General features: G+C 38.7%; 1 protein-coding gene across 1 annotated transcript in view; it reads right to left on the bottom strand.

Annotated features, from left to right (window-relative positions):
* RELN (reelin) overlaps positions 1-13262 on the bottom strand; it is a 352879-nt gene that overhangs the window by 67846 nt on the left and 271771 nt on the right. The window contains 4 exon segments of the mRNA XM_063134189.1: positions 3754-3830; positions 6266-6473; positions 7582-7739; positions 11168-11403. Of these exon segments, the coding sequence (XP_062990259.1) occupies positions 3754-3830; positions 6266-6473; positions 7582-7739; positions 11168-11403 (679 nt within the window).

Raw genomic sequence — 13262 nt, 5'->3', positions numbered from 1 at the left:
TTTAAAATAAAAAAAAATCTTAGGACTTGTACAGATGATTCACTTTTTGAGAGATGATGGCACACTTGTACTTTTCTGTTGCATGAACAACGTCCCTACCAGGTATCTTTCTGCTAGAAGCTTCCCATCTCCATCATTACTGGAGGTTCCTGGTGAGATGGATCTTGCTCCCTCATAAATCCTAGCATGACTATTTGCCTTTTGAATGTAGTATCGTTCCGCCATTGTGACAGGCACCCTTTGCACAATGTCTGTGATACCACTGTTGGCAAGAAACCTCTTCACCATGTGCACACAAATGTATTTTTTAAAAAAGAGGTCTAATTATTATTACTTTTTAAAAAAGGATTTCAGTACTTCAATAAATTTGATCTTTTTATTGCTCTGTAGCAGTTTGTCACTGAATTTTGGCAACAAACCTCTGGTTGTTGTTGTTTTTTGCCAGCACACTGTGAAGTGCATGGCGCCCTACAGGGAGTCACACATCAGGATGTGTGTAGAAATGTCCCCTGGATCCCACTCCCAAGCTGCCTTACCTGTGCTATACTGCATGAGCACTCATGTACGTAGGGAATACAGGACTGCTTATGCAGTATGGGGTAGGGGAAAGTAATTTCTCACCATTTCAAAATAGCCTCTTCCTTTCCTGCAGGAATGCCCATGATTAAAAAAAAAACATTTTCTTCTTTATGTTAATAGTGTGTGTGTGTTTTTTTTAAAAAAAGTCTATACATATGTTCTCCACACCTGAGCATGTGAACAAATCTGATTTTTTTAAAGGTGCAGACAGGATTTTTCCAAGTAGAAAGGCAGCAAAATTTCTTCCCTCACCCCAATACCATTCCTACATTGTTATTACAGTATTGCTGCAGAACTGGAGTAAGCTGATTCAATTGCTCATAAAAACAAATATCCATTATATATTTTAAATAACAACGGCAACAACAATAATATTTTTAAATCCATCAACACAAATTGATACTCGCATTTCACTAGTCCAGAATCTATATTTCATGAATCTGAGTACTCTTGTTGAAGGATTTAGGGAGATTTACATTTAAAGTGGCAGCATTACGTTAAGACTGGAAGATGTCTGTGAGTTGCAAATCACATGTGGAGCCAGGTCTTTTGTGTATACAGGTTTTCAAATTGTGGGAGAAGATGTGGTTGGTTTCTGCATTTGTCCATAAAAGAGAGTTCCCATTGTGCTGGTAGTATCCATGGATAAATAGAGGCCATCTTTTGGACTAAGCACAAAATCACGCAAACTAATTTGTGCACTACCATGCACATGGTAGTCTTGGGCCTTTTGTACACCTAAGGATTATCCCAGGAAAATGGAGGGATTGTCCCCGCCTGCTCCTGGGATCCCCTGTGTGTCTTTTGGACATATGGGGATGATCCTGGGAAAAAGACAGGTGTAGACACAGCCTTGGTATCAGTGAATGGCCATATACATCAAACCCAGATAAACAACATAAAAACATATGTATGGTAACTTGGTTTAGCATTAATAACCAAAGAGCAGCCAAGAATCAATGTTTGAATAACTTTTCTAGTAATACAGTACTTTCCCTGCCATGAAAACTTAGAAATGGTGGGTTTTTAAATGCTCTAATTTTATATCCACATGATGCTGAAATGTTTGACCTATTTCTCTTTAAAGACTGGCGCTCTTTACCATGAAAATTTAATGTGACGTTGGTACAATATGCATATGATATATTCAGTGGCCCTCAAAGTATAACATTTTATGATATCAACAGGTTCCTATAGTGGATGGATATTACAGAGCACTACTCTATAGTTTGTAATGGAGCTAAAAGCTCATTGAAACATTACTTTTTCTACAAGAACAGGCATCTCTGTGAATTTCCAGCTTCCCAGACATATTGTGAAGCAGAGTGAAATTTCTTACTCAGAGAATTTTGCTTCATAATACAGCTGGTAATGGCAAATTTGCCAAGGGGATATCAGTTCTCTGTGGTGTAAGAAACATTTAAGTAAGCGCAAAGTGATTTTACATAAAGCAATACTATGTCCTTCTGATTTCTCATAATACTGTTTTATTTTTTTTCAGTAATGGGAAAATCCCACATCAAGAAAAAGAAATGAAAAGAAGCCAACTGGAAAAAAAAGAGATTAACCCTAATATAAATAATATTTTCCCCAGTTTCAGTGTTTATAAGGTGAATTAAAAGTAACTGCATTAAACAGAAGGCAGTGCACTGGCACAACTAGGAAATAAATGCCTCTCTCTCTCTCTCTCTCGTCGTCTCACTTATTTGGGAGAAACTACAATTCATTTGTATGGGAGAAAATAAAACAATGGGGAATGAGCTAAAATGACTCCTTGCCCCTACTGACCCTTGCTTCTGAATCAATCTTGCCCTTCCTTTCTTCAAAGCCCCCCATTCTGTCTACTGTTTCTTAGAACTTTTCTGTATGAGGTATTTATTGTGTACTCATCATTCCCTACTCATGCTTGTTTACAGGTTCTTTAAACGATGTTATAGCTCTCCGGTTTTGCTTCTGCTTTAAAAAGCACTTTTGGCAAGTTGTTTTACAGTAGGGAAAATGTGGTGTTATTTGCGAAAGCAAAAGAAAACACTATTTCCACTTGTGTATTTGTGCTATTCTGCTATACCATAATGCCACCTAGAAGTTATGTAGTGGAAATGCAGGAGAGGAAACACTCTGCATGTAGAGCTCAGATCTCAGTTCTGCAATGAAACCAAAAGTAGATACAGCAGATTAACAGCCTTGTGTAGAAAAGCTCTTTGTCATGTGAGAGTGAGACGAAATGTTGGGAAACAGCTTTTATAGGAGCAAGTTGAAACAGTCAGGTGATCAATCAATGCATGAGTGGGAAGTGAAGCCATGCTGATTATCCCAGCCCCTGATGTTGTGCACACTGGCTTGTACAACTCCTTGATCTGTGCATGTATAGTGCAACTGTCTGCAGGAGGATACCTTTGTGACTAGAACTGTCATTGAAAATAGTTATAGATTGTGTGGATGCAGCTGTATGCAAAGTCTTCCTTACTGCACATGTCTGTGCTTTGTGCACATACATCAGGGCCCCTATCTGGCATGCACGACATCCGTGGCAGCGTGACCCTGGCTTCCTGCTTGCAAGTTAAATGGAATGTGTGAGACAGTTCCCAACATTCTATCTCATTCTAGCAGTCTTCCCTATCCAGGTGCCCTCCAGGTGTGTTGGACTACAACTCTCATCATCCCCAGCCCAGAATGGCCAATGGAGGGTACCAGATTGGGGAAGGCTGCTCTAGCATGACTGAGAAGCAGAAAACAGTACTGAGGCTATGAAATGAAGAAAGGAGGAACAAAATTGATTAAATAGTGAGGGGTCACTAGAGGCAGGGAATAGGATCCCCTGTACTTTCTTTCTTCTAACTGAATGGTTGCCTTCCAACTCTGACACTTGGTGGCCCAGTTCCATTGACAGGGAACCCACCCAGGTGTGCAATGTGGATCTGTGTTCACACTCTAAGAAACAGGTCCTCCTCCATACAAACCAGTCACGATGATGGGCATTTTGTCAGGGTAAAACAAGAAGCAATAAAATGACGGGGTGCTAATGACTTATTTTTTTAAAATTAAAAAAGTCATTTGTGTTCTTCATAAAAAGAAGATACAGTTTCAAGAGACATTTGTTGTTTCAGTCTAAACTTACATAGGTTTGCACCCTTCGTTATGATAAATAGCTCAACTAAATAAAAGTGAGTTTACCTTCGTTCCGGGCTCTGGGTTTGTTGCATCCTGTACCGATTGTTTTGCTTCCAATTAGTACATAAAATTGAACTAGCCTGTTAACAAAAATGTTAAAAAGTGATCTTAGGAGAGAAAAACAACATAGACAATAGCCAGGGAATGATATTATTAAACACCATTTCTCTAGCACATGTTTTATTTACCATTTTACTTTATATAGACCGCTGTTCAACTATTCCTATTATTACTTAATGTAAATTATTACTAGATGCAATTTGCAAACATTTGTTATCGTTTTCTGAATTAAGCCTATACTTGTCCACTGGATATTGTCATGTGTTGTCTTTGATTTTCTATGGTCCATTCTGCCTAGTGCAAAAGATCAGCTACCAAGAAAACACATATTTCACAAGCTCCCTTTATTTTAAAAATATTGCTTCTAGCAGTTTTTCATTTCCCTGTCAGCTTCACACAACTATGCAGACATCTGCCAATTTTTTGGTTGATATTTCATATGAATTTAATATATTGTACTGTTACTTTTATTTTTCCTCTGTCAAATTTGTATTATTTTAAATTGTTTTGTAATAATTTGGATATAAATGGAACTTAATATAAATGTAATTATAATCCATGAAGGTGTCTGAGGGATAAAACACTTTCCTATGAAGTTACATCAAATTCTATATTTTTGGTTGAATGGTAATCCCCGCAGAGATTAGCATCAGACTGAACAGATTTATTCATTTGTCTTTTAAAAACAACACATAACTACCAACAATGTGTAACACGTCTGCATATTTCCCCGTAGGGAATTAAATAGTGGCTAGTCACACATTTAGATTTATATGATTATTATTTTTTAAAAAAAGACTTCAGAATCTTCAGAACAGAGAGGTACAAAGACAGAAAATACTTTTTGCGATAATTTGGGCCTTCTAATATAAGAGAGACTATCTCTGGTCATTAGCAGCAGGGTCTGCAACACAGATGAAAGCTCAGGCAATTGCAGTTAACAAGCCAGATGTCATCAGTGGAGGGAAAATCCCTTTTGCAACGTTTATCTAGTTTCTGCAGCTGCCAGGAAGGCCCCATACATGACTGAACAGAAAGTGAATAAAATCATATGGGATGAGCATTAAGAGTGGCAAAAATTCATATCTGGGTAGCCTATTGGCAGACCGCAAGATGTAAATACTATGAGCAAAATACTGGTCTATGCAAGGAAGATGCTGAAGTGACCCAGGGCAGGCCTGAAGAGTGTCAGAATTAGTGTTATGCCAGCTGTATCACTGCAGGATGGGTGGAATTGATTCCTACAGATTCCATTAATGCTGGAAAGTAGATCTGTGCTCGTCTTCCTCTTATATAGAAGAATGAACTTTGGCAGCTGTGGCTTGTCATGAAGAGGTTTGAAAACCCTACGGCTCACTATTAGGGAGAAAGTGTAGTTTGCTTTTTTGCAGTTTCAGCACAGAAACATCCAGGTCTTCAGGGCTTTAGAGTGGCAAATGGCCACAAAAGGACGATGCTACAGAGATGATAGAAAAGTGGTAAACAACAGTTCAGATAGTGCTTGGCTTGTGCCAAAACTAATTGCGACACAGATCATGTTTTGACAGGACTATATTGTGGAGATAGCATTATTGCTAAAGAGAGCTTTCTTCTCTGCTTCCATGGTAATTGCCAAACGCTGATTGATTGGACCATCGAGAGCATAGCACACTGGCTTTGGATTCGTAGTTTTCAACTTTTCTGGGCACTATTATCAAGAGATCCTTAGGTGACATTTGTTCACTAAAGAAAACAAAGACACGTGATGAGGTGTTCTTGGTGGTGGTTCTAGAACTGTACACCTGGGCATACTGAGGCTTGCCAAAGGCTGAGCATCATCTATATACAATGCAAGACCTTCCTGGGCTTCTGCCTCTCCTTGCTGCATAGTCCCAGGTTCCTCAAAAAGCGCTCCAGCAGTCCCTGAAGAACAAATCAAATGTAGGAGGGTGGTGCAGTTTCAAAAGGGGCACATGTCAACCAGGGACGGCTTCACAAGCCAGATTACAGAGCTCTATGGGCTGAATTAGGCCTACAGGCTGGATGTTCTACACCTCCGGCTTGAGCAAAATTGGGGTTATTTCACTGTATATTTCTACATTTTAAGGAAAGCAACTTGGTTTTTATGGTATGTCAGAATCTTTATTGGAATCAATCAATCAGTAATCACACCAGAAAGTGACTTTTTCTAGATATAATCTTCTATCTTTAATCTCAATATTAACAAGTTCCTTCATTTGGGCTGAAATCCTATTCCGACTTACCTGGGAGTGAGCCCCACTCTGAGAATTACTTCTGAGTGGACATGTGTAGCATTCTACTGTGGACCCAGAAGGTAGTACTGGGAGACTTCTTTTCGACTCCTTGGCTGTTGGCCTGTGGAGTTCCTCAGAGTTCCATTTTGTCTCCCATGCTATTTAACGTATACATAAAACTGTACTGCATGCACTTTTTAAAAGCAGAATATACAGTTGACCTGATAGTTGTGGTATCCAGAGGGACTGTTCTTGCTTCCCTTTTTCCAGGTCCATTGAAGTAAAGAGATTTTCCATCACTGAGTATTCCACAGCCATTCCCAACTTGACCTCCAGTTATCTTGTACCAGAGAGGGCTCAGCTTCCTCTCAAACCTGTCGAACATCTCACTGTGATTAGGTACATTAGACACACAGGTCCCATGTGAGGCTTCAGAAGGGGAAGAAAGAAATATATATGGGAGATGCTTTGTTGAAACAGTGCTAACAAAGGTCAATAAACTGGCAAGCAGCATGATATGATTCACACATATTAGCTACTTCTGAGAAAACTCAGGGGTAAGCATATTCCACCATTTTGCCTTTTTAAAATAAATAAAATGGAAAACACATAATTCTCCTGCTACATAAGTTCCTCTCTGACTCAAATTCTCCCTCTAAAATGGAAGACATTCAATCTGAACACTTAAAACCACTGATGTTAATGTGAACTGCAAGCAGGAAAAAGAAATATGTCACTGTTCAAGAAGCTTTTAGCCTTTAAGGGCACAGTCTTATGCATGTTTAGATGGAAAAGCATCCTACAACATCCAGCATTCCCCCACCAGCAATATTGGAGCTGTAGGATGCTTTTCAATCTAAACATGCATAGGATTTGGGCTTAATTTTGTATATTTGTTTTTAATTTCTGTGTTTTTAAACTCTGTAAGCTGCCCAGAGAGCTTCAGCTATGGGGCGGTAAATAAATGCAAATAATAATAATAATAATAATAATAATAATAATAATAATGTTGTTGTTGTTGATGATGATTCAGAAGAGTTAGCTCAGAATTGTTTTGGTACATTTCTCTTCAGGAAAAGTAATAAGAAAAAGAACAGCAGCGCAAGCTACACGCGAACAGAAATTTTCAGAGAAGCTTGAAAGATCACACATGCTTCAAATCAGCTTCTGCACATATAGCCCTAGCTGGAAGAGAAAACGTATGTGCAAATAGTGGTGCTGGGCATGCAATTCTTAATCTGATCCAATTTTGGAGACTTCAGATGCAAAGTTCTATTGGAAAAATGGTGAAAGCAATGAACAACTGTTTGGTAGCTGGAACAGGAGGCTGGATTTCTCTCCCTGCTGATCTATCAAGGCAATATGATTGTTGTCTGCTTCTGTTTCTATCTAGTTGCTGTGCATTTGGACAGCTGGTTCGGGGCCACAATGTACTGGCAGAGAGTTGCCAAATATGGTAACGTTACCGCTGTCAGAATTTACACACAAGCAAATGAATGATATCCACAGCAATTCTGTATAAAGCCTAATGTCTTACCGGTATAGCCCAAGTCACAAAAACAGACTCCAGAGATACAATCTCCATGACCACTGCAATAGTTGGAACATGGCTCTGAGATATACACCCCATCTAAGCCAAAAGGGGGCACACTCTTCTGTGAACTGCTCTCTTGGATCCAGCGGAATCTGGTCTTACTGTATGGATAGAAATATTGAAAGCAGAAAATTGTGCGGCAGGGTCTTGCTATTTACTCTTTTACTCTGTACAGCACCATGTACATTGATGGTGCAATATAAATAAATAATAATAATAATAATAATAATAATAATAATAATCTGCTGTATTTCTTGCACTCTCAAATGAGACACCAAATTGCCCAAACAAACTTTGTAATAAAAAGATTTAATACCATTTAGCCTTCAAGCATTTTGATGCATATGCTACCACTACTATTGAACATTTACACAGTATTTATTAGTGTATATACAATTAAAGACTACAATAAAAATTAAATACAAAAATCTTATGGCTATAAAGTTTATGGTAACCCAGGAGGGTCCTGGGAAGTTGAAGTTGCCCACCCCAGCTGTACATAATTAAAATGATGGAGAATGTTCATTATCTATTATATTATTATTGCATTTATATGCCACCTTCTTGTACCCAGCCAAGGCAGTTGACAAGAATTCAGACAAGAATAATAAATGAATAAAATGATATTAAAACATAAAAACAACCTGAAAAACCTTAGCAATTTAAAAAGCCAAATGAAAAAGATGCATCAGCCCTTTTCCTAAATGCAGAGACAGTGGGGACCAATCATAGCGACAAATGGAGTGTGTTCCAGCATTTGGGAGCGACACACGAGTAAGCCCTTTTCTGCATGCTCAACAAGCAGGCCTCTGTAAGCAAGAGTGTCTTCCAAAGAGCCTCTCCTGTTGATCTTAGTAACCAAGCAGGCTCATAGCAAGATAGGCTCAGTATCATTTGTCAGATAACCAGCGCCTATGTCATTTAGGGCTTTAAAGTTTAAAACCAAGGCCTTGAATTGACCCTGGAAAACAATTGGCAACCAGTCCAGATCTTTCTGTATTGGAGTAAAGTAATCCTGATAGCATTCACTGGTTAGCAGCCCAGCTGCTGAATTTTACACCAGCTGATGTTTTTGGATGCTCTTCACTACTAACCAAAACAGGCATCTGAGCTATCTGAAACTGCAACTGGAATGTTTCTTTAGCCTGATTCATGCAACCTTCTCAATAGGTAGAGTGTGATGGTGCTTGTCTGTAGGATGTCTTCATGTAGATGTAAATTTTGTATAGGGCCTGATATGCCTACAATGTACATTGATGGTGCTATATAAATAATTAATAATAACAACAACAACAACAACAACAACACCAGTAGGGACAAGTTGTATAACTGATATCCTACGAAACAGGGATTGACCATATGATTCAGTTCTATGCCTCCATTATATGGAGGTGCAGCAGGCCTAAAGGTAGGGCAGCGGGTGCAATCCTGCTCTTAATTTTGCCCAAAGCCTCTCCCCAGAGCAGTTCGTCTGAATTGGCCATTTATGTACTAAAATTGGAGAAACCCAGAGAATAGTCAATGGCACCAGATGCAGTACAATCCCTGAAGCTAAACAGATGGACCTGGACAATACCTGGATGAGAGAACGAATTGGAAAATCCACAAATAATGCTCTGAGCAGCTTGGAGGCAGGATATAAACATAATAAAAATAATAATCCTATAATGTACTGGAACTTGGATGTAAATTCCGTTAATGGAACTTACTTCCAAATGAATATATTACGATCAAGCTGTAAATCTGTCAAAGTTATATGCAACAGTTACAGTGTGCAGAAACACTGGGAGACACCCAACAGTATCCCATCTGTAATGGCAACCAGTACTTGTAATTATGTTGTTTAACATCCTTTCGGGGTTGCAGGATGTTGTTTCGATTTTGCTGCCTATTTCTCATTATATTACAGAACATAATGCTAAATAGACTGCCACTATTGATTTGGTGCTATTTGCATTGGGCAAAGCAAACTCGTTAGTGTCAGATTTGTGTGACTTGGCACCTGCATGTGTTGGTTAATTAAGGGGAAGATACTTAAAACTACAGTACACTCTGATCATTTGATTCATTATCACCATGAAGACACTAGATCCCTCTGTTACACAGCATGTCATGTACTGTAAATGTTTGTTAAGGGAGGAACAGAAGGAGCCAGGCTGAACAAGATGACAAAATATTTTGGCCATGGTACTAAAGAAAGTTGAGAGGGGCAGATAAGAAAAGTTCATTATATGAGGATGTACATGTGTGTGCATTTGTAAACCTGGGATAAACTCCTAGCTACTCCACACCCTTTCTCTTTAGTAGTAGACAAGGCACTGATTTTAAGAATAGTCACTGAAACTGCTTTGAAGGAGGATTTTAGTCTCTGAGGTATCTCCCCCTGCCTGTCAAAGAGCTGTAATAATATCTCCCTCTATAATCTACAGTATCTGCAGAGAATAAAGGTAAGGGCTAATTCCATATGGGGATCTAGAATAGACACCATGGCTTATATGCTCCTGCTTATTTTAATTATTAATTTAATTAATGGCTTGGATGATTCAGCTTATTTTAAGATTTAAAAAACATATTTATAAAACATTTATAAGCTGCCTCTTAGGGTAAATCTTCCCGAAGTGGCATACAACAAAACTTAAAACAGTAAAACGCAATAAAACAATAATGGCACCTGCTGCATCTTGTGCCAATTTCAGTGATAAATGTGCCTGTGGAAAACTGTTTGTGTGCTTAGACTCTCTTCTTCTTCTTCTTCTTCTTCTTCTTCTTCTTCTTCTTCTTCTTCTTCTTCTTCTTCTTCGGGGTAGCTATACAACTATTTATTTATTTATTTATTACATTTCTATACCGCCCAATAGCCGAAGCTCTCTGGGCGGTTCACAAAAATACATGGGGCAGGAGTTGAAATTCAGTAGAATTGGAGGCTAAAGATTTTATTTTATTTTTGAAAATTCTCTTTGGATGATCTACTTTTGTGAACTGCCCAGGGAGCTTCGGCTATTGGATGGTATAAAAATGCAATAAATAAATAGGGAGAGGCTCTGAGCAGAGTAGGGACTTTACTAAAGCCCGCATGCTGTGCAGAGAAAAGCCTTCCTAACACTCAGCAGCAGCAGCAGCAGCAGCAGCAGCCAATGACACAGCACATTACACAGTAGCTCAAATGCCCTTCTGTTTCTTTTTCACCCAGGAGCAACTGTTTATGGAGTTAATCCTGTTGTGATGGCTTATTTTATTCACAGGACTTATTGCTCTCTTGCCAGCCTTTCTGACCCAATTGGTAAGCCTGAAAGAAAAAGGGAATACTAAGGAAGAGCACATTATTTGTCACAGGGTTGGGTTTTAAAATGCAGTTTGAAGTTACAGATCTGTAAATTAATTTTTAGAATAAAATACTGTGCTTTGTTGTGTTACAATGGGTTTTTCCAACAATAATCTGAAAAGGAAGGAAGTTCCCATATGTTTGAAGCTTCAAATGTGAAAAATAAAAATAATATCAGCACGTACAATAAATGCATCACAACAGTACCTGGCTGCAAGAGATCTTGGAATGACAATGGTAATTCTTGTCCACTCGTCAAAGTCTCCTGTGTAATACATGGTTGGCTCAGTCAGTTCTCGGGCGCTTCCTTCACATCCTTTGACCCCAGGGGATGCTGGGTAACAGCCCTCCTTCACTAATGACCAAAAGAGGCCGGCATCATGAGAATACTGAAGCAGCACGGGAGCAGAACTACTGAACTGATCCGTGCAACCTACGTTCAGCTGCAAATTAAATGAAATAAAACCAAAAATAAAATATGGTGAAAGAACAGAAGAAGGTGTAAATATCAGATAGAGTGATCTGCATTTCTTTATATTACTCATGTTTAGGGATGGATGGATCATTCCATTTCCAGTCTGTGTGAGTTTTCCACATCTCATTTCCATATCTTTCTGTGATTTCTTGTAAACTAAATAAATTTGCATTTAAATGCAAATGTTTTTTTTTAAAGAACTCACACACTTTTGTACACAGTTTTACCCAAAATATGAATTTTTACATGCATTTTATCCTAAACAACATTTTGTACACATTTTACCCTAAATATACATTTTTGAATTTTTTTAAGAACAGCATCACAAATCTTGGAAAAGCCTGAAAAGTGAAGGATAACTATATTCCAATCCATGGATTAGTTCAGGAAGTATGAATCAGATTAGTTCACTTGAAAATGCAGACCTCATGAAATCTTCAAGCATCCCTACTCAATCAATCAATCTATATTTGCAGTCAACAGAGCATTATTATAGCATATAAGTACACAGACATTAATAAAAATACATGATGGTAAAAAGAAAGGATACATAATCTGTAAAAATGCTAATAAGTAGGTTTAAAATAATGATCAGACGTCCATGACTGGTCTAATGAGAATAGCCCGATTCAAAAATTTGGCCACTTGCTGAGTAATAGGCTTACTGGTGCCCTGAAGTAAAATAATCATAAGAGACTCAGGAGAGCGATTGGGGAAATGCTGTATAATATTAGGTCTTTCCTGGCCTCTTGATAGTAACTGCAGTAAAATAATACATGCAAGATGGACTCCACCTCGATGTCATTACGGGACAGCATCTAATATTCTTTGGGATTTTCTTGAATCTGCCCTCTAATAGTTTGGAGGGGAGCACACTGAACCTTGCTAAGGAGAATGCCTTCCTATATTTACTCATGTCTAAACCTTACATTTGTACGTTCTGCATTTCTACCCCTCGGGGAGCTTCCAGATAACAACTAATGGTGAAGTTACAGCGTGGAGTGGAATACTCATGACCTATTTCATTTCTGTTTCTCAATGACCTAATATGTATGATCAAAATAGCCCGCAGTGGCTGCTACATGGGATTTGAATATTCAACACCCAGATGCAGCTTGTCATGTCATGCGAACCCAGCAGCGGTGGCTGTGCAATGATTAACCAACCCTCACATAACCCCTGGGTCTGGGTTCACACCACACGATGAACTGTGGCCGGCTGCTGCTGATTCAAAATGACCACATGCACACCTTGGCATGTGCCACAGCCCACTGCGGCATATGTAATAAATAAGACATGGAGGGCTGTTTAATCATGCAAGCTGACCCGTTGTTTGTTGTATGCTTTTCCCCTCCATAAGTGGAGCTACTCAGTGTGACTTACAGACTATAACATTATAAAAGCAATGACTAATTATTAAAACACATTAAGTTGAAAGCAGAAGCAAACACTAAAAAAAAGCAGGCTAATTTATCTTGAAATAAATAAGGCTGTATCCAATGTTCGTCTAACTTAGGTCCCATTCATTTCAACTGTCTACTTTAAGTTGGACTAACTAATTGGATACAACCCAGTTCGGGAAACTTGATTTAACTGGCTATTAACCTCATAGAAATTCTATGCTAATGTGTGAGTAACTTCTCAAGCAAAGGGAAAAACAGTACAAATGTGAGTATTATTCCCTGCTGCACTACCCAAATTCTTCAGTCATCTTGGGCTTCCTGTGCACCTTCAGCCCCATTCTCACTGAGGTGCTAATACTGTGACTGGGTGATAACATTTCAGGCACTGAGCTTCAGCCAGACCTGTCATTGCAGCTCTTCTTAT

This window comes from Elgaria multicarinata, chromosome 9, assembly GCF_023053635.1.
Source record: "Elgaria multicarinata webbii isolate HBS135686 ecotype San Diego chromosome 9, rElgMul1.1.pri, whole genome shotgun sequence".
In the NCBI taxonomy this organism is placed as follows: Eukaryota; Metazoa; Chordata; class Lepidosauria; order Squamata; family Anguidae; genus Elgaria; species Elgaria multicarinata.
Note: the sequence above shows the minus strand (reverse complement) of the source record. Positions and strands in the feature narration are given on the sequence as shown.